Here is a 21,800-nt window from a genome sequence, read left to right as displayed (position 1 = left end):
CAGGCTGGACCCCTAGGAGGATGTGCACAGACAGCTGGATGGTGGCCTGGTGGTCCCAGTGGTCTTCAGGACGGAGGCCTGTGTCTCCCGGCGCGGGGAGGCTGCCCTTTGCTGTCACTCAGGCGTTCTTCCCTTCTGGCTGCCATCAGGGCTTCCTCTTTTTGGCATTCTCACTTCTGCCCAGGGCCCCGGCTCTTGGCTTTGGGTTGGCGGCTGCTGTGACACCCTGCTTGGGGCTCTCTGAGGCATTTCTCTAGCCGTTTGGGGCCTGTTGCCATGGCTTCCAGCAGCAGAGCCTGGCAGGGCCGGAGGCTGGGCAGGAAGGAGGTGGGGGTGTGTGTCCACCTGCTGGGAGCAGGCCCCGGGTTTTTGACTTTCAGCAGTGGGGCCCTCTGAGGCCCCGGGCTCCTTCTCTCCTCCTTGGGAGGCCCAGCTGGCCTGCGCTTCTGAGCACCTTTGCTTCTCTGGAGTCCTGTGACCCGGCCGCCTATCGCTCTTTCTCATTGGTAGGTTCAGAAGCCTTTAGGGATGGGAGGGGCCGCTAAGACATTAGCCTGCCGCTTTCCCCAGTCCCCCGCCACTGCTTGAATCCCTGCCACCATGGGGCCATCACCACCTGCCTGGACAGCCTTCCTTTGGGAGCTGGCACCCTCTTTCCTACGATTGAGCTGAGATCTGCTTCCTCCTCCCTTCAGCTTTGTGGCAAGGTTCCTTCTGCCTGGCCAGTGTGGACTCGAGGTGACAGCGTGGTCAGAAGAAGCTGTCCACCCTGTGGAGAGGAGAGAGCAGGCGTGCCGGCTTCCCCGCCTCTGGGCCTTGGGTGACCCAGGGTGTGTCCAGTCCCCACGCCAGTGGTCTCGGGACGTCTGAGGCCAGTCACAGCTCGCCTCTGGCCTCTTCACCCGCAGGCCCAGCCTCCTGGGGGTCGAGGGCTGAGGAAGGATTTCAGCCCAGACTTGGGGCAGTGGCTGGGCAGGGGACGAGAGGCAGCTCTGTCCAGAAATCCCAGAAGCCCCACCCTGAGTAGACCTGCTGGACCCCCACCCCCACAGGTCATGGGACAAGGGTGGTCTTTGCTGCCAGACTTGTCTTTAGACTGGTCCTGCTGTGGCTTCCTTGCTGTGAGTCTTCGGGAGCGTTTCTTTTTTTTGTTAATACATGTATATTTTTTCCAGCTTTGTTGAGGTATAATTGACAAATAAAATTGTAATATATTTAAAGTGTACAATGTGATGATTTGATATACATATACACTGTGAAAGGATTCCCACCATCCAGTTAATCAACACATCCATCACCTCACATATTTACCTTTATTTTTTTGGTAAGAATATTTAAGTACTACTCTCTTAGCAAGTTTCTGTCATACAATACAGTGTTAGCAATTCTAGTCACCGTGTTATACATTAGAGCCTCAGATCTTATTCATCTTATAGCTGAAAGTTTGTCCCTTTACCAGCCTCTCCCCATTTCCCCCACCCCTGCCCCTGGCAACCACCATTCTACTCTGTTTCTGTGAGTTCGACTTTTTTTTTTAGATTCCACGTCTAGGTGGTACCATGCAGTATTTGTCTTTGTCTCTCTACCCTTTTCACTTGGTTTAATGTTTGGGTGAGTTTCTTAACCTCTCTGAATTTCCTCACTTGAGAAAATGGGACAGCAGCCTTTGAAATTGATACTAAGTGGCTGTTGCGATGCGGCTCATAGGCCCTCCCGGCCTCCACCTCCTCCCCCGTCCCCTCTCTCCCTTGGAGAACAGGCCTGAGGGGGTGTGCGGGGCCCAGGAATTACTGGCATTGCCTGTCATTTGTTTGGGTTGTGCCCAGGCCTTTGGAATCCTCCCAGAAATTTGAGGGTCTCGGGCACCGGACGAAGCCACTGCCTGTTTCTAGAGTCAGGAGCTCAGTGCATCCGGAATGGGGCTGAGGCCTGGCCTGGCACCCCCGGGCCTGTAAATGGGGGCTCGGCAGGCCCCTGTTGGCCTCGGTCTGCCTGGACGCTGGACTCAGGCTCCAGACGCCTCTCTTTGGGGAGTGTCTGTCGCTGCCACTTGGCAGAGTCTGCGGGATGTGGCCTTCCGTGGAGCCAGGTGGCCTTGGAATGGGGAGTGGAAAGGCCCCACCCAAGGTGTTCTCAGAACCTGTGAATATGTCCCCTTACGTGGCAAAGGGACTTTGCAGATGTGATTAAGGTTAAGGGTCTTGAGATGGGAGGCTATCCTGGATTACCCGGGTGGGCTTAGTGTAATCACAAGGGTCCTCGTAAGAGGGAGAGGGGAGGGTTAGAAGAAGATGTGACATTGAAGCAGAGGTCAAAGTGATGTGGCCACGAGCCAAGGAGTGCAGGCACCCTCTAGAGCTGGGTCGAGGCACAGGCGTGATTTCTCCCTAGAGCCTCCAGAAAGAAGGCAGCACTGCCACACATTCTAGACTCTGGACCTCCAGGACCGTGAGAGGATACATTTGCGTTGTTTTCAGCCTCTACGGTGGTGGTGGTTTGTTACAACAGCAATAGAAGAAGAATACGGTGTTCACAGCACACCGCCTTTCTCAGGCCTGATTGGGGAGGGACTGGGTCAAGGGCAGAGCCAGGCTCTGACTCCCTACCCTTAATCACAGACCAGTGGATGAGGTTGCTACTTGACTCCTTGGGCCTGCCTTCCCACCCCCTAACCTATAAATGGCTGAGGGGTTGGGGGCATATTTGACTAAGGTGCTTCGTGGTTTTAAGTTTTCTGAGATTGGGGTGGGGCTCACCTCACCTCTGCTTTGATGTGACAGCAGCCATGGTGCTTGTTGCAGAGGGGCCCGGGAACCCAATGCCCAGAGGCCCTGGCTTTGCCCCAGCCACGCCTGGTGCTTGGCAGGCTTTCTCCCGGCTTGCCCTGGCAGCCTCCCTCCTGGTCACCCCCAGGGCTCAGCTCAAACAGCAGTCTTCAGTCACCTTCCCGTGCCCTTGCCATCCCCCGGATGTCTGCTGTACCCAGGGGCCCCCTGGCCGCCGCATCCCTAGGCAGGGCTTGTGGCTTGAGGACCCTTCTGTTCCCAGGCCAGCCCAGCAAATGTTGGACAACAGTCAGACGGGGACTCTGCACTCCTGTGGCTGGAGGCCCAGCCTCGGGGCAGAGACCCCCTAAACTGCTTAGAGGGGCTTAAAGGACCTTTCTTGTGGTCTTAGAATCCAGCCCTTGGGCCAGGAGGAGCTTTCAGTTGTAAGGGAGTGTTAGCAGCAGCAGCATCTGGGTGGATGGAGATGTTATCTATTCTGGAACACTGCATTTAAAAGAATGTCAGCATCCCAGATCGCAGGCCCAGGACACACACTCGTGCAGTTATTTGAAGTGCGTGTGGTACCTTGATAGTTGCTAAAATCTTCAGGCTTCTGCCTCCCCAAGTGGGTCCAAAGGAGGGAAGTGTCAGCGCAGGAATTCCTGTCTCCCTGCCGTAGCTTACTCTGCTCACTGGGCTGATGTTCAAGTGACTTCGCATTCTTGGGAATAAGAAACTGCTGTGGAGAGAACAGACTGAGTCATTAGCCCTGAGCCAGGCAGACAGACAGCTGGAGGTGGTGGTGGTAGGGAAGGGAGCCCTGGAACCAACAATTCCTGCAGCCCCTGTGGATCTCCCGCTCCAGTAATACCCTCCCCGCTGCAATTTAGGGCCTCTCCCTAATTAGGAGGAAGACAAATTACAGGACCTGCAAGGGAGTAGTGAAAGACTTAAAAAGAATATCAAGTAGAGATTTTTTATATTAAAAAGTGGGGGCATGTCAAGCACCATTAAGGGAATTTCGACATTTCTTTTCAAATGAAAAGTCAGGGTGATTTCCAGTCTGAAATGGTGGCCCTTTGGTCGCAGCAGAACACATCCTTGGATAATCTCCAGCCCACCCCGCCTCAGTTTCCCCATCCTGAAAGTGGAGGGGTGGGGTTTTAAAGGTGCCTCGGCCCCTAGGCTGCCATGTGCCTCTGTAGCAAAGGCCTCCCAGCCCTGGGGTTCTGCTTCCCTCCAGGAGGTGCCGGGAAGGTGAGTCACCAGCTCTGCCTTGCCCACCTCTGGGTTCAGAGGAAAAGCCGCTTCCAGGGACCCCGTGGGCTTGTTCTGGGTCTGAAGGAACACGCTGACTCACACAGCTGTGTCTGCACTGTGGGCCCTGTGGCCCGCCTCCCCCTCCAGGTGGGGCACCTCATATCAGGGAAGGTCTTGGGTTACGTATGAGTTGGTGACTGTCCAATCAGGGGAGGGGTCCCTCCCCTTCCCCTTTCCTCAAAAGACATAAGGCAGCGTCCAGTTTATCTGGTTCTTTCCTGGAGCTGTCCAAACAATTAAAATGTTTGTACTGGCTTTAAAATTCTGTTCGTATGTTGCCTTTATATTGGGCCGTTTCAGCACTGTTAATAGGAAAATCCAAATTATGAAGCCACCAACACGTGAACCAGGCAACTGAGGAAGCAGACAGGCAGGGCCAGCTCAGGGCTGGAGCCTCTCACCGGGATGCTGGGACACTCGTTCAGGAAGGGCTTGCAGAGCATCTGTCAGGTGTGGGGCCTGAGCTGGGCACAGGGTGCCGGAATAAAGAACACCATCTCTGGCCTCAGGCTCACAGTCTGAAATCGAGTACAGAGCGGGCTTAAGTGTCGGGTGGCTGTATGGCTAAAGAGCCGTCATTTCTGCCCAGGGGAGGGGCAAGGAGCCTCTTGGCGAGTATGATGTGTGAGCTGTTCTTGATGGGTGCGCAGGAGTTTGCCAGGGGAGGAAGGGCATTCTAGCAGAGGGAACAGCTTGTGCAAAGGCACAGAGTTATGTCAGGCTTGGGTATTTTTAGAGAACAGGGTCCCTCCTGGGAGGGTTAGATGAGAAGAGGGACTGAGGCTACCTTCCCCTTGACGCCTTGTATGCTGCACCTCCAAATGCCATGTGCCAGGTATCGTGCTGAGAATTTGGGGTATAGACAGAGGGCACAAACCCGGTTTCCTCAAGGAGCGTTTATTAGTCAGGATAGGCCAGCTTGGGCTGCAATAACAAGTAACCCCGAGAGGTTGCAACAGCGGGTTTGTTTATAGCCCATTCTGGACCTGGACAACTCTGTGGTGGCTCAGTGCTGGTCCTCTGTATCCTGGCGCTTCTCACCCTCTGCACTGTGGACTGTTTAGGCCAGATAATTCTTTGTTTTAGGGGGCTGTCCTGTGCATTGTAGGGCCTCTCCCTTCTGGATGCCAGTAGCACTTCCCCAGTTGTGACAATCAAAAGTGTCTTCAGGTGTTGCCAAATGTCCCCTTGGGGCAAAGTTGCCTGGTTGAGAACCACTGCTACTGAAGGTCCTCTCTTTCTCCTTCCCAGCCTGGCTTCGTTGCCACCCAGCCAGGTTTCTTTCTAGCAGGGGGTCTGAGCCAGCTTGGGGGGCTAGCTGTGTCCTCGTGCTCCCACGGTCGCTGAGGTCCAGGAGGGCTGGCTGGACAGTCGGCCATTGGCAGTTGAGTGCTTCTACTTGGAAGTGACAGAGGTCACCTCTGTGCACATTTCACTGCCTAACCTGGTGGGTGGGGGGAGTGCCCAGGAGGAGGGGAACTGCTGGTGTTGGTGGCCACCACTAATGTCCCCCACAGAGCTCTTAGCCTAGCGGGGGTCGGCGGTGCAGAGCCAGGCAACCTCCGTTTCTGTGCTCAGTGCTGGGGTGTGGGGGGCTCTGAGGAGAGTGGGAGCCAAGGAGGGCTCCTAAGGACCTGACCCCGAGCGTGGGTTAGGGGTGACCCTGGGGAGGCATTTGAGGCAGCAGGAACAGTGTGTCCCTGTGCACACGTGGGGGAGAAGGGGCCCAGCCGCCTGTTCAGGGAACCCCGAGTCCTCGGGAGACGGTCCACGTGCCCTGCTCTCTGCAAGGCACGGAGAGGCGGGGAGAGGTTGCCTGCAAGCCTTGTGGGTGTTAAAGGGCCTTGTTATTCGTGACTCCTGCAATCTGGTAATTACCAAACTGTGCTACAGATGGCTTGGATGAGTGTGCCTGGCTTTCCACATGCATAATTACACACTCCTGTCTCTTAAGTGATTTTTGGCTCTGGGTGCAAGTGCAGCTTCTTTCTGCGTGCCCCTTGGTGGGAGGGGGCCTGCGTTTTCCGGTCGGTTCCCTCTGCTGTGAAGTTGCTCCCGGAGGCCTGGCCTGGCCTCCCTCCGCAGCTGGGCCATCCTGCAGGCCCCCTTGGCAGTGGTGGCTTGCCTCTGCGCTGCCAGCCCTCTGCTGTGTCTGGGTGGGAGGCAAGTGGCTGTGGCCCTGCGTATTTCGGGAAAGCGGGTCTTGTTGAACCCAAGGGCCCCGTTTTTGACAAACTTCACTATTCTTTAGTCGCTGCCCTGCTCTCTCTGAGCGCCTGGAATTCTCCCAGCTGTCACTGGACTTTCTGTACTTGTTGGTCGGAGGGTACCTCTGTGTCTTGGCATAGCCCTCTCTCCCCTGCTGATTCACCATTTCCTGTGCGGTGCTTGTCTGCCGCCCCTGGGTCTCCCGTGCCCTGGACGGTCCTGTTGGGCTGGAAAGGTCATACCCATTTAACAGGTGTGAAGGCTGAGACCCAGGCGGCTCAGCAGCCTGTCCCGTGCCTGCTGCTGGTTTTCACGGGGCCCTGCCCTGCTGTGAGGCAGGCCTGCTCTCAGTGGGGGTCGTCGTCCCGAGGTGTCTGTGTTATCCTTCCTGACATCACATCCAGTGCCCACACCTCAGGCCTTACGTGGCCTCGTTGCGGCGTGGGCTCATGGACGCTTCTCCCTCTCGGTGGCCCTGCCTCGCTGGCTTCTGGCCCGTTGCTCTTGTCCGCTCCCGATCTTCTCCTCTTCATTGGACTACTTTATCATCCTCGCTCCCTCTGCGCCGGGTCATCCAGTGTAAATTTTGTCATCTTCAGGAAGTGTTGCTGCTGTCACTTACTGAGCACCTGCCGTAGTGAGCAAGGCACTGGCTGGCGACAGAAACTCAGTGGAAACTGGCTTAAGCAAAAGTCCGTAACTGAAAGTCCACAGGGGCCAGGCTCCAGGCCGACGGGATGGCGGCCTTGACCTCCGGCGAGAGAACGCCGGCCTCTTCTCCTTCCCCAGAGTCTGGCCACCCGGAGCGGTGTGGCAACGGTGTCCTCTGACCTTTCCCGCCGCGCTTTTTGTGCTGCTGACGGTCCCTCAGGACCTGTCCTGGAAAGGCCCAGGACTGGCCTGGCTCAGGTCCCACGCCCATCCTGCAACTGAGTGAGGTGCCAGGCTGCGTGCCCTCCCTGGAGGGGGCAGCCCCTCATTGTTTGGTTGCCCATCAGAATCACGTGGGACAGAGGAGGGGCGGTTCCGAAAGGCAGGAAGGCAGGGCTGAGCCCTCAGCCCCAGTTGTGGGCCCCAACAGCCCTGGGGGCGGCTTCCAGGATTCTCCTCACTTGACACATGAGGAAACTGAGGCACAAGGCACAGTTGGGTCTGGTTCCCTGGTCTCCTCTTGGGGGCGTACCCCACCTCCTCCACTTTCACTCGCCTCCCAGATTGTGTTTTTCTAACCCTGAACTGTCTGCTCAGCTCAGTCCTGGGCTTCTGACCACCTTCTGGCAGGACTGTGGTTGAAAAATTGGAGAAGTTACCATCTTCCTGCAGTGTCCCCTCCCGTCGTCTCCTGGTGCTGGTGTGTGGCCTCGGCCTGCTGCTCCCAGACTATGACTGTGAGCACCACAGCTATTTCTAGTTCTTTTGTGTCCTTGATTTCTGTCCCCAAGACCTGGAAAGGCTGCTGCTCAGTGAACAACCCCCCCCCCCCCCCGCCCTCCCCCAGGCAAGTCTGGTCCTGCTGATTCCATACCTGGCTGCTCCTGAACGACACCTGGGAGCCTGACAAACCTGAATCCCTCCCAGGCCCTGCCTCTGGACCTCCTGAACCAGAGTCTTCAGGACTGGACCTCGAATTGGTGTTGTTGACAAGTTCCAGTGGTGATTCTTAGTCATCTGCCCTGGCATTTGGGACTCACTGGCCAATGCACTGTGACATTCCAGGCCTTTGGTGCGTGCCCAGCCTACATCTACTGTCTACTTTTGATGGCTCCAGCCTGCCCCCTTGGTGGGCTACCACATGCCCCACGTCTTTTGGTAAGTGGGCACTCCTCATGTTATTCCCCTTTAACTTCTCCTCCCCGGTGCCTATAGTTTCCCTTCAGTTTTTATTCAAGTGGCAAATGCCGCCTCCTCCTTGAAGTCTTCTCTGATTGCTCTCCCTCCTTCCATGAGACGATAGTTCATTTTGTAAATGAGTATTTGAAATTCCCCAAGGCTGTGCTCTCCTTGGACTTCTGGGGGAGAGGGAGTCCCTTTTGCAAAATGGATCTTCCCGTCATCAATTATCCAGCTTGTGAGAAGAGCAAGTTTATTTATTTATTTATTTATTGCTGAGGAAGGTTTGCCTTGAGTTAACATCTGTTGCCAATCTTTCTCTTTTTTGCTTGAGGAAGATTGGCCCTGAGCTAACATCTGTGCCAGTCTTCCTCTATTTTGTATGAGGGATGCCGCCACAGCATGGCTTGATGGGTGGTGTAGGTCCACACCTGGGATCTGAATCCTCGAACCTGGGCTGCCGAAGTGGAGCACATCGAACTTAACCACTACGCCACTGGGCCGGCCCCTAACTTTAACTTTTATTGTTACTTTTCCTATAATTTTGGAAGTAATATCTATGTTCATGATAGAAAACTAGAAAATACAAGAAAGTGTAAGGGAAGAAACCACACCCATCACTTTACTGCTGCCACAGTTGACATTGGCGGGTTCCCTCCTGGCCTCTTTCCCAGGTGCCTGAGTATTTAAATGGGCCTAGACTCCGAGCTGAGTGCTCTGATGCGTGACAGTCCTGTGGCCCCGGGATGGGTGTTATTTCAGCTCCTCTTTGAGCAGAACTTGGAAGCTTTTTTAGATAAATCCTAGCTCCTCTGCTTTACTTCATCGATTGATCATTTGATTGATTCATCCTTTATCAGTCATCTACTTTGTGCCACGCACTGGGAATGCTGACAGCTATTATTTAAAAAATAACTTAAAAAATTTATTTCTCTAGTTTTTAGAGTATGTTAGAGGCACAAAATTCAAGAGCTGCATGAGGGTGCACAGTGAAAAGGAAGTCTCCTCACCCCACCCCTAGCCACCCTTGCCCGTGCCCAGAGGTCACGCTACGACTGTTTCCTTGTAGTACTTTCAGATTCATTCTCTGTATACACAAGCATGCATTCTTGTCTTGGAGTTGTTCTTAACCCAAATAATCGCACACAGCACGCAGGGTTTCGTGCTTGTATTTTCACATAGCAGTGTCTTGGAGATAATGCCTTATGGGTGTCTGGAGTGCGTCTGCATTCCTTTTTACTGCTGCATAGTATTCCTTCGACAGCATGCAGTTTGTTAACGGCCCCTCTTGGGAGTTTAGGTTACTGCCGGTCTTTTGCGGTCACAGACAGTGTGGCAGTTAACAGCCACAGCCTGAAACCCTTTGCACATTTGAGTGTGTCTGTGGGGTGGGATGGTGGAGTTGGGGTTTTCAGGAGGAGCAGTTCATCACTTGACAGTGAGTTCTCTGGTTTCTCTTTCTTCCCTTCTCCCTGCTTCCTGTCTCGCTCCCTCCTTTGTCCCTTTCTCCCTCTTCCCCTTTGTCGTCGTGATTTAATTTCTGAAGTTTCCGGATTTCAGGAGCCTACAGCAGGGAAGTGAAGGTGGTCGGTACCTTTGTTCTGCAGAAGTTCCAGATGGAGAAGTGAGCCCTGGAAGGTTCACTTTATCTTCCTGAGCGGGCCGTGGTGGCGTGCGTGGGATCCCACCACCACAGGGAACGTGGTTTTCCACCTGCCCCTGCTAGTCTTCCCCGACACTGAGGCCCTAGAGCATGGAGACCCGGCCTGCCCCTCTCACTGCCTCCCATGCCGGTTACCATGTGAGTGTGGGGGCCCCGCTGTAGAGCCAGCGCCCACACCTCCAGAGGCTGCCGGGCCTCGGCTTGCTCATCCGAGTAACGGGCGGTCACCTCCTCTCCCTTGTGGGGCTGCAGAAGGCGTTATCGAGCAGCAGCGGGCACTCACCATCGAGCGTGGCTAGTGTACGTGTGTGGCCTGACGTGGTCTGAAAGGGGAGCCAAGCCCCCTCTTTTTGGCCAGAGTCACAATTTATCCTGTTCTTAGAGCTCCGAGCTTCGGAGAAACTGTGCTGGCTCCTGGGAGCTCAGCTCCACTTGAGATTTCCAGCCTGTCTGATATCAAGATTACTTTTTTTTTCTTTTGTTTCTTTTATTTTATGGGTTCCATCTGTTTTCAAAGTTAGAGTCACGTTTGTTTTTTGGGACTGGGGAGGGAGAGCCATCTGGGATGATGTCACGTGTGGATGGATTGGAAGCGACCGCAGTTGGCTTCATAAGGAGATGAGAGCCACACGCAGGGATAATCTGGATGCCATGAGGATTAACTTGGAGGGAAAACCCAGGCCCCGGCCTGGCGCCCGGCGGAAGCCCCGTCCACCTGGTGTGGGTCACGTCCATACGCGCCTGTCTGTCTCCTCAGTGCTATCCGTCTCTCCTGTGTGCGGTCCCCAGTCTTGTCTTGTGGGGCTTCCCGTGGGGCTTTTCTCTTGGCTCTTTAAGATTTCCGCCCACAAGCAGGTGCAGGTCGAGGAGGCGCACTGAGCCTAACCTGGCTAGTCACAGTCACGTGCCGAGTGACCGTGTCACTGTCACTGATGCTCACTTGGGGCCAGGATGACCTGAGAATGAGGCGGGGGCAGAAATGGTGTGGGTTGTGAGCTGACGACTGGGCGTGGCACAGCTTCCTGGGGACGCTGTCTGTCCTCTTGCTGTGGGCTCTGGTGGCCCAGGGCTGTGCTGTTGTGTCTAGTCTGTCCCCTCATGAAATCGTGGAAGCTGATAGTTATTGGCGGCCGTCCCTTTTGGGACCACAGAGAAGCTGAGTGACAGCAGGGAGCCCTGAAAGCATTAACCACCGTGGTTTTCAAATTGAGTTCTTTGGGGCCTGGGGTTCCATGGAGGTGTTGGGGGTCGAGGGCAAGGCCGGCTGGGTGCATCCTGCAGTGTGACCTGGTCAGCCCTCTTTGGCCTCTGTCTTGCTGTCTCCTGTGGTGGCTTCCTTGCAAGGTTCCACTGTGTCCGGCTCTCAGAGGCGCTGAAACACTTGTTGAATGAACTAACCAACAAATATGAGATTGATAGGTGTCACCCCAGCTGTGCTGTGTGATGGGACTGTGCTTGCTCGCTGTCGCCCAGAGGTTTCCTGGGGGACTTGGTGCCATCTCCTCCCTTAGACCATGAGCCCCTCGAGGGCCATGGTGGTGCATTTGTCATGCTCCCCGAGTGCAGGGCTGGGCTGGGCATAGGAGCCGGGCTACGTGTTTACGTATTTACTTTTAGGGAGCATCTGTATCCCTGGTGGGCACATAGCAGGCGTGGGGCACACACAGTTACTGAATTCGGCCCAGTCCCTGCTCCAGCGAAAGAGCCTGGGCGAGTAAACTACCATTCTTCTGCTTTCCTGGTCGCAGTGTCCCTGTGCCTTCCCAGCCCACTGCCCCGAGCAACGGCCCGTCAGTTCTCCACAACAAGGGGCCAGGGTAGCAGGAGCCCTGAGTGCTTAGGAGTGTTCTGGCTCTGGGTGGGCAGGGGGAGCGGGTATGGGTCCAGGAAGGCTTCCTGGGAGAGCTGCTGTCTGAGCCGAATCCTAGAGGCTGGGATGCAAGTGTGGACCAAGGCGTGGAGACGTGACGCGGCCCCGTGTGCCCAGAGCTGCCTGCAGTGAGGAATGTGGGGTGGGGGAGGTGAAGGTGGGCGAGCTGGCAGGGACCCTTCGTGCACTCTGCGGAGACCCCGACCCTGACCCCAGGCTCTGTAATGGGTGAGTCAGAGCATGCGTGCGGGAGAACGGCAGCTGTGGGGTTGTGAGGCAGATGTGGAGGAGACGAGGTCTGGGCTAGGAGGGATATTGGGAGGGCCGTGATGGTTGGACCAGGGTCAGAGGGTGGGTAGGGTGGACAAGAGCCGGGGCAGGACTGAAGGGTCTGAGGGCTTTCTGCCCGTGGGAGAGTGCATGGGCTGAGGCAGACCTGGGAGCTGGGCCAAGGTGTTAGGGCTGGGCTGAGGTGGGAGGAAATGGGGAGCCATGGGAGGTGGTTGAGTTAAGGAGGGACGGCCAGGCCGTCAGTCGTGACAACGGTGGTGGGGAGGGTCTTGGGGTAATCCAGGCTGGAGCTGCGCCCACAAAGGTCTGGATTGGACAGCTGGCTGTGAGGAGAACTAGTGAACTTGGGGGTCTCTGGGGAGCTCCAGCTAAGTTCCTCTGGGGACCAACCCTCTCCTTCTGCCAGAAGGTGGCTTTGAGGACTGGCTAGAGCTCATAAACCTTCCCCTGGAGAACGAGGCCATTGTGGGGACCGTGGCCTGAGAGGTGCAGCCACCCACTCTCCTCACCCTCCTGCCTCCAGCTGGCTGTAGTGAATGTTCTGAAAGGATGCTTCCTGCCTGTTAGATTAACCTTTGTTTTTTTTTGTTTTTCTCCGCAGGAAGCGAGGGATAGAAGTCGTGCAGGTGAGTACGGACCGTGCCCTCACCGTTGTTCAGGCGGAGGGGCCTTTTAGCACCCACCTGCCCCCTCTCTCTGAAGAGTCTGGGCGCTCGGCCCTCCCTTCACTTCTCCCTGTGGAAGCACCGTGGTTTCCGTGCTGGCAGGACACAGGTTGGGCTGGTGGTCTCTCGGGTTTGTGGAGTTGCTGTGGCTTTGTCTGTGGAAGGAGTTGGCTGGGGTGGCGCTCGTGATGGGCAGGGTGAGGGGACATCGCCACCCAGCTGGACATCTGTGGTCCTGATGCCCCCACGATTTGTCTGTGCCTGTCCTCAGGCTCTGCCAAGGGAGCACGAGCCCCCCTGGGCACCTGCCTTGGCTGTTCAGCCCTCTGGGGATGAGCCCTCTCCTATCTCAGACCATTCCTGTGAGTGGTGTCATCTCCAAGACCACTCCTGTCCTCACCCTTCTTCCCCTCCTCCCCAGTCAGGGTGCGTCTCTTCCCCTACGTCACCCCTTTTCTACCGTCAGTTGGCCATACCTGATCTTCCTTATGGGCCCCTGGCTTCTGGAGGGTGGGCTGAGTAAGTGGGGGCTCCTGATCCCTGTGTTGCCTCATCCTGGGGTGGACTTGGGTCAGGAGCTCATTGGCTGGAGAAGGAAGGAAGGACGGATGGGTGGAGGCAGAAGCTCTCCTAGGGCCTGGGGCCGGCTCTGTGGCCCCAAAATAGATGTACAGGCTCTGACAGCAGCCATGGGGGTGCTAGGTGGGGTGGGGCTGGGCGGGGCTGGGTGCTCTGTCCCAGCAGCCTTGGTGGAGAGCTGCTGAGTTCTTCCTTCTGGCCTAACTCCTTGTAGTTTGTGGGTTGAACTTGTCACCCGGAGGCTGAGGTTTGTTTTGGGGAAGGAGGTAGTTTCTGGAAGCCTTGCATTAGATCTTTCCTCCAGGCTCATCTTGGCTCTGCGCAGTTGCATGATCTGCACTAAGCTTTTCTGTGGACCCTAATCTCTCCATATATCAAAAGGAGGAAGTCTAAATTCAGGAATGGCTAAGAAGTGTGCTTTTGGGGCCATTTCTGATTGATTGATTGGTTGTGGCTGCCTGGAGGATTCTAAATCTGAATGGCTGAGGGCAGGGATTGATTGATAATGCTTGCCAGGGGTCCAGCAAGGGGCAGAGGAGGAGCACTTGTGTATTTGTCATTCTGAGGCTAGGTGTCTTGGACCATTCTTGCTCCAGGATGCTCTGGCTTATTTTTGTCTCTTAGTCCTTTCTGATGGTTACCTTGGAAGTCCCAGCCTTGCAGATTCTTTTGTACTCACCACCGAGGCCTGGACTCGTAGTTGGAGCTCGCTGTGGGCCAGATGCTTCCCTGTGTTAGCTACAGCTGCTTGTCAGGGTCTGGGAGCAAATTTCTGTTGGGAGCCATTTTTAGAGGAAGTGAATTCACGTGCTCACCAACACTCACACTGCTTAAAAGGGGAAGAAATGTGCCGTTCCCCCTACACCTGATTCCTGTTCACGCCAGATCCCAGACTGTAACACAGGGATGCCGCCCCCACCCGGAGGGGAGGGGGGTGGAGAGAGGGCCTTGGAGCTTCAGGATGTGAAGGACAACCCCGGGGTTCAGTGTGTTTGTTTTATGTGGCTTCCTGGGAAGATTTAGACTAAAACCTTTAATCCACTTAGTCTGAGGGTGGAACGGGAGAGTGGAGCCATTGTTATAGAATGTACCAGGCGGAGGAAGAGTTATGAAATCCTTCTTGATGTGTGCTGTTCATTTTGGTGATGACTTGGGGGAGGAAGTGGTGGCTGGGGACCAGAGTGATGCTTTCCACGCCAGCATCTAAAAATAACACCCAGTGACACGTTGCTCGTTCACCTCCCTGTGGCATCCCCAAGTGTTTGGAGAACTTGAAATTTCAAGGCATAGAGAAAGGCTCTTGGCAAAAATTGGAAGCCAAGCCGCTTGGCTGGTTTTTCAAAATCAGCCGGGCCTCTCTGCACCCGATCCCCAGGCTGGTGGGCTGCTGGATGCTGGAGAGGGGCGTTTTGCCAGGCACTGGGTGTCAGTGATTGAAGAGGCTGAGAATAAGCATGCCACCAGCCTCCACCGGTATCTCCTGTGTCAGGTGCCCTGATGGGCATGGTCCCATTTTGTGCAGCCATCCAGTGTCGTGAGTGGTGTTTTCATGTCCTTTTTAGAGACAAGGAAACTGAGGCTCAGAATGTTGTGGCTTCTCTTGGGGACCTCAGCTGGTGAGTGGTAGCGTTGGGATTTGATTGCAGGTGGGTTTGTCTTCGAAGCCCCGGGTTTTTCTGCTAATTGGGTCTCCTCTGCATGTTAATAGACTGTTCCATTTACTAAATGCTTCCAGGCCTGCTACTACCTGGGCTTGGGCTACTATTTGAAAAGGGATGTTGGGGCCTAGCGTCAGCGACCAGGACTGTGAAATGCTGGTGAGCTCCTGCAGCGCTTGTCCCGGTCGTGGGAGTTCTTTCTCTTCTTGCTGTCTCATGGCAGAGTAACTGGGTACTACTGTGTACCGGGCATTGATGCCAGTTACTTGAAAGAAGCATTTGTGTGTAATCTCTCCAAGAGGTGGAGGTGGGAGCACATTTAAGAAAGTCAATTTCACAGATGCTCATGCGCTCACTCCCACAGCTGATCTGCTCGGGAAGGAGCTTGTAAACCCTCCTTGCCAGCTGCTCCTTTCATATCAGGCCTATTCCACCTCCGCAGAGGCAGTGTATGTAGTGGTGAGGAGCAAGATCCCCTGGGTTCATGTTTCTGCTGTGTGACCTTGGGCCAGTTGGCTAACCACTCTGTGCCTCAGTCTTCTGTCTTTAAAATGGGGATAATAGTGGTGCATGGTCCCTGGGATCTTTGTGAGGGCTAATTGAGTTAATGTGGACAGAGCTGTTGGCAGGGTGCCTAGCACACAGGAAGCTGGTTATCTGCAGCAGAAACACACACTCTCGTTATCCACAGGCAGACGTGAGTCTGGTGTGTGACCCCCGGGCATAAAGCCCTCCTGAGCAGCCGGTGGCTGGTTGTTGTGATCCTGGGGAAGTGAGGTGTTTCCAGTTCTTCACTTTACAACAAAATTGAAAGAGGACCTGATTGAGTTGTCAGCGGATAGAACATTAAAAATGATTTTTGATAATAAATTACTGTAATTTTTGGCATATAATTCTAAAGGAATTCATAGAATTTGCTATGGTAAACCTCTTCCCATTCCATCTTTTTATTTATTTGAATAAGTGGTTTCAGCACTTGTAGCTATAAAAATTGATAGAGATAGAATTGATAATAAACTGCCTTTTCTATAAAAGGTAATATTCATCTGTGGATATCTGAAATAGTTAAAAAAAATTCACATTCATCTCTTCTGAGATGTATTTCTAATAAGGTTTAATTTTTTATGCTTATTACTCATACAAATTTGTAGTATATTTCTGTTGTATTGATCAATTATATACTAATAATAATTATAATAATCAGTCCAGAAGAAAAATTTTTTATGCTTTTTTTTTTTTTTTGGTGAGGAAGATTGGCCCTGAGCTCACATCTGTTGCCAATCTTCCTCTTTTTGCTTGAGGAAGATTGTCCCTGAGCTAACATCTGTGCCCATCTTCATCTGTTTTGTATATGGGACGCTGCCACAGCATGGCTTGATGAGCGGTGTGTAGGTCTGCATCTGGGATCTGAACCTGCGGGCTGCCAAAGTGGAGCACGCGAAATTAATCACTGTGCCACTGGGCCGGCCCCAGAAGAAAATTTTTGACACTTAGAGCTTTATGGTCACGTGAAATTAAAAAATGAAAATATTTATATACATCTTTTTGGCCTAGTATGATGAACAATCAATAAAAGGCCTTCAAACATAAATACACTGATAGTAGAACATCTCTGACGGATGTGGATTGGGAACTGGAGTTTGAGGGCAAGGGGGAACGCTGCTAACTTTCCAAGTATTTAAGAAGAGTCTGATTCTGTAATTTTAAGATGGATGGTGGTGGATCTCAAATCGCTATGTTATTTAGATTCCATTGGATCCTTATTTAAAGAGGAACAGTAACAGTTTTATTTGAAATGTTAATATTTACAATATGTTCGAAATTACATCCTCTACAAGTATTTAAACTTACAAGGAGAAATTTTAGATGTCAACTTGAAAATGTGCAAATAGATACATAGTTTTAAACATTTATTTTGGGGGGTTTGGTTTGAAGGCCACTGCTTTAGAACGTTACCCCGTTTACTTCTCAGAACCAGGCTCCGAGGCAGGTAGCACCTCGGGACGATCAGCGGCCTGGCTCTCGGGCTGTCCAGTGGCCCCGCTGGGGCTGGGCCTCTTGGGCTTCGGGGCCTGTGCGTCCACTGAGACCCAGAAGGGCCTTCGCAGTGGGCTTCTCTGCAGACCGACCGGCCTCCCCTAACCTGGCTCTGTTAGGCCAAGTGATGCTTGAAAATAAGGAAAACCTGCCGTTGCCTGCTTACCTAGTGTGAGAAGGCCCAGGTGAGCCGAGTCCAGGAGGCGTGGAAGTCCTGCTGTGTGTTTAGTGCTGGGGCTAGGGGACAAGGGAGGAGAGCTGAGCCAGGGCTGTGGGGGCACGTCCTCAGGGGCTACCAGTCGTGCAGTGGTGGTGGCAGGCGCCTGTCCTGAAGGTGGTGGTGGAGGGTACCTGTCCTGAAGGCGGCGGTGGCAGGCGTCTGTCCTGAGGGTGATGGTCTGCAGGCACCTGTTTGCCTCAGTTTCCTCCTCTGTATTATTGTAAGGAGGATGCTGGGTGCCCCACTTCAGGTGTCAGCCCTTGAGGTGAGGCCCTCCAGCTGGCGGGTGTGGGTTGGAAGGCTGGGCTCTCTTTGCAGCAGCATTCAGCAGACCTTTCCTGGGTGCCTGCTGTGTACCAGGCTGCAGGTGCTGGGGACTCACCCGGGCCAAGGCCAGGTCGCTTCAGCTCTCTGAAGTCTGCAGTCGGCAGCCAGAGCCCAAAGTGGGTGGAGATCACTGGCACAGGCGTGGAGGAGGGTCCTTACCCAGCCTGGTAAGTCAGGAAGACTTCCTGGAGGAGGGTGGGGTGAGCCTGGCTAGTGGCTATGAGCCTCACCCGCCTGACAGATCCTGGCTGAGAGGCAGGTCTGAGCTCACGTTCCCAGCCGGGGCTTGAGCTACTCCCCAGGCCTTTCTGCTCCTGAGACAACTAGGTGCTAAAATGACCCAGTGCCGAGCACGGCACAGCCATCACTGCCCCTCAACCCAGTGAGCCTTTATTGGGAGAAAACATTCCTTGGCCACCTGGGGCACCTGTGGCCGGGGGGGCCGGAGGGGTGGGCCTGGGGCTCTGCTGAGGGCCAGGCAGGAAGTCTGTGTCAGCCTTGCAGGACGGTGTCACCTAGGAACGTTTTCCACTCTGACTTGATCTGTGGGGAAGGCTTGGGAGGGACACCTGTGAGGTTGTCTGTCCCTGGGCCCCGTCGCCCCTTTCTAGGGTAGCCCTGAATTTGGTAGAAGAGGATCCGCAAAGAGCAGCGTACCTACTGCCCTGCCCACTTCTGGCCTCAGCATCCTCAGGAAAATGTCTTTTGCCTACCACCGCCTGCTCCGGCGTGTTTTGTGGCTGTCATTCACCAGTTATTTTCAAAGCGCAGGGGGAGAAGGAGATGACTGTTAGCATGAGAGGGGTTGGAGTTTTATTTTAAAATGCAAATGAGCAAGCTGTGAGTGTGAGAAGTACAGTCGCTGATACAGAGTCACTGTCCTCCTTCCAAATTCCTTGAGAAATCAGACATGACGAAACCCAGTCTCTAGAGCAGCCACCGTTTCTCAAGCGGGCAAGGAAGTAAATAAGTTTCCCCAGCTTGCAAAAGAGTGGAGGGCAGGCAGCGGGTTTCTGCTCGGGGTTTCTCCGAGTTGTCGTCTGCTTGAGATGTTAGAGGTCTTCATATCTGCGTTTTCCCCCTTTCTGCACAAACCATTCAGGGAAGGAGGTTGGGTGGCGGACGATCAAGCAGGAAAGGAAAGACTGAGAAGGAGTGACAGCGAGACACCGAGAGCAGGCCTACGTGCCCGGGGCTGTTGGAGGCCTGGGTGCTGGGCACATGGAGTTGGAGCTGCGGGGATGACGGCGCCGAGCTCTCGGGCACCCTGGAGGGCTGGAGGGCTTGTCTGTGCTGTGCCAGGGACCTGCGAGGACACAGGGGTGGGCATTTTAAGGAGGGAGTGGGCAGAGGATGGGGAAGGCCTTATAGGGAAGTTGAGGCCTCTTGATACAGAATAAACTGGGCGCAAGTGTGGGCAGGGGGCGAAGTATTTGAATGCCACTGCAGGCAGGGAGCACCACGTGAACAAGGACCCAGAGGCGGGGCGAGGGGGTCTGTTGACTGCGGGTGGTTTGGCAATACCGGGGCCTTGGTCCTGAGGGAGTTGGCAAGTGGGTGGAGAGGGCGGCAGGGCCAGACCACAAGAGGCCTGCATGAGCTGTCCATCGGGCATTGGTTCAGGGGGCATTTAAGTGCATGCTCCAGTTAGAGGGAATGGGGGCACATCCCGTCTAAGGGCACATGGGGGATGATTAGACAAGGCTGGCCTGGAGAGTGAAGAGCTGGGTCTTCTGGAAGGAGGCTGAGGCCGTGATGGGGTCTGGCTGGAATCAATGCAGTAGTGGAGGGCAGGGGGAGACAGATGGCAGGGCGTGGTACCTGGCTGGATGTGGGGGGTAAGGGAGAGTGAGGGGTCTGTTCCCAGACTTCTCCCGTATTTCTGGCCAGGCACTTGGGTACAGGGGCGCAGATGGAGCAGCAGTGGGGGAGGGAACGCTCGTTCAGACAGGTGTGCTGAACGCAGGCAACGTGTGCAGTAGCTGGCTTCCTCATTTAGAGCCCGAGGGAGAGTCACGTGGCTGAGTGGTATGCTTCTTTCTAAGAATTAAAGATGCTGAATTCTCTGCTCAGCTTTAAAAAATGCATTTGTTGTTTGGGTAATATTTTCACATGGTTCAAAAATTGTTTTAAAAGGTACACAGTTAAAGGTGTCAAATGAGTAATCTCCAGCCAGGTTCCCTCTGCCGACAGCATTCTCTCCAGGGTGCCCCAGCTTGCTGACCTTGGTGCCCTCGCTGGATCTTATTTTCCGGTAACTGGGGCCCAGGTGGGGTTAGGCTCCTGTGAACATTCTTCCTTCCATCTGCTCCCTCTGCCGGGTGCTCAGGTATAAGGGGCTTTGGGAATGTCGGTTGCTTTGGTGTTTTTTGGAGGCCTGGCGTCCTGCAGCTGGAAGAGCCCATGGTACCATCCAGTCACCTCTTCAGGGGCAGGGCCTTTCTGAAGGCCACCTGAGCGCGATTCTGGCCCTGATCTCTGACGGCAGACCCCAGCACCTCTAGGGAGGGTGGCCCCGGGATTGGGAAATTGTCTCTGCACAGAACTCTTTCCACGTGGTCATTTGGAGCCATCATCGGGATATAGGCTCTTTGGCTGTGCTTGGCCTCCTTGCGGAGCCCAGACATCTGGGTGAGAGTGTCCGTTAGTCTGTTTTCTGACTGTGTGATCTCACTTTCCTCTTCTTTAAAATGGGATGACACCACACAGGACCTAAGACACCTAATGGGTGCTTAAGGAATATGGGTTTATTTTCCCTCATCCTTTGTTATGAACAGTGTGGCTTATGGGGCAGGGGCAGGGGGAATACAGCTGCAGGTGAAACTGTGCTGTTTAGAAAACTATGTTACCTGGTGTAAAGAATGTGATCTCAAAAGGGACACCTCGTATACTCTTTTTTTTTTTATTTTAAATTTTTGTTTATTGCAGTAACATCGTATAAATTTCAGGTGTACATCATTATACTTCTATTTCTGCATAGATTACATCATGTTCACCACCCAAATACTAATTACAACCCATCACCACACACATGTGCTGATCGTATACTCTTGTTTGGAATGTAAATTGGTGCAGCCTCGATGGAAAACAGTATGACATTCCTCAAAAAGTTAAGAATAGAACTACCATACGATTCAGCTATGCCACCTCTGGGTGTTTATCCAAACAATATGAAAACACTAATTCGAAAACATAGTCACGTGCTGCTTAACGACGGTGATACGTTCTAAGAAAGGCGTCGTTAGGCGATTTCATCATTGTGCGAACATCATAGAGTGTACTTACACTGACCTAGATAGTATAGCCCACTACACACCCAGGCTGTATGGTATAGCCTATTGCTCCTAGGCTACAAGCCTGTACAGCATGTTACTACTGAATACTGTAGATAATTGTAACACAATGGTATTTCTGTATCTAAACATATCTAAACATAGAAAAGGCATAGTAAAAATAGGGTATAAATGATAAACATGGTACACCTGTATAGGGCCCTTACCCATGGAGCTTGCAGGGCTGCAAGTTGCTCTGGGTGTGTCAGTGAGTGAGTGAGGAGTGAGTGTGAAGGCCTAGGACATTACTGTACACGACCGTAGACTTTATAAACACTGTACACTTAGGCTACACTAAATTTATTTAAAAGTTTTTCCTTTCTTCAATAGTAAATTAGCCTTAGCTTCCTGTAACTTTATTTTATAAACTTTAAAATTTTTAAAAACTTTTTGACTCTTTTGTAGTAATACTTAGCTTAAAACACAAACACATTGTGCAGCTGTACAAAAATATTTTCTTTATATCCTTATTCTGTATGACTGGCAGCGCAGTAGGGTTGTTTGCACCAGCATCACCACAGACACATGAGTAATGCATTGCACTACGACTTTACGACATCACTAGGCGATAAGAATTTTGCTCCCTTATAATCTTATGGGACCACCATCGTGTATGCGGTCCATTGTTGACTGAAATGTCGTTATGTGGCGCATGACTGTATATGCACCCTGACGTTCATAGCAGCATTATTCCCAATAGCCAAGATACGGAAACAACCTAAGTGTCCATCGATGGATGAATGGATAAAGAAGAGGTGGTGTATGTATATATACACACACACAGTGGAATATTATTCAGCCATACAAAAGCATGAGATCCTGCCGTTTGTGACGACCTGGATGGACTTTGAGGATATTATGCTAAGTGAAATAGGGCAGAAGGAGAAAGAAAAAAGCTGTGATTTCACTCATATGTGGAATCTAAAAAAACAAAACAATGAGCAAACAAAACAAACTCAGACACAGAGAACAGATTGGTGGTTACCAGAGGGGAAGGGGTAAGGGAGTGGGTGAAATGGGTGAAGGGGGTCA

The 21,800-nt window shown here is 53.3% G+C and overlaps 1 protein-coding gene across 1 annotated transcript in view; it reads left to right on the top strand.

The window, feature by feature from the left end:
- Positions 1-21,800, top strand: part of ITPK1 (inositol-tetrakisphosphate 1-kinase) — a 177,886-nt gene that overhangs the window by 29,004 nt on the left and 127,082 nt on the right. Inside the window, exon 2 of the mRNA XM_058567583.1 lies at positions 12,552-12,576. Coding sequence (XP_058423566.1) covers positions 12,552-12,576 — 25 coding nt within the window. The remainder of the gene's footprint in view (positions 1-12,551; positions 12,577-21,800) is intronic.

This window comes from Diceros bicornis, chromosome 24 (genome assembly GCF_020826845.1).
Source record: "Diceros bicornis minor isolate mBicDic1 chromosome 24, mDicBic1.mat.cur, whole genome shotgun sequence".
Taxonomy (NCBI): domain Eukaryota; kingdom Metazoa; phylum Chordata; class Mammalia; order Perissodactyla; family Rhinocerotidae; genus Diceros; species Diceros bicornis.
The sequence above is the reverse complement of the archived record's forward strand: the minus strand, read 5'-3'. Positions and strand labels throughout refer to the sequence as shown.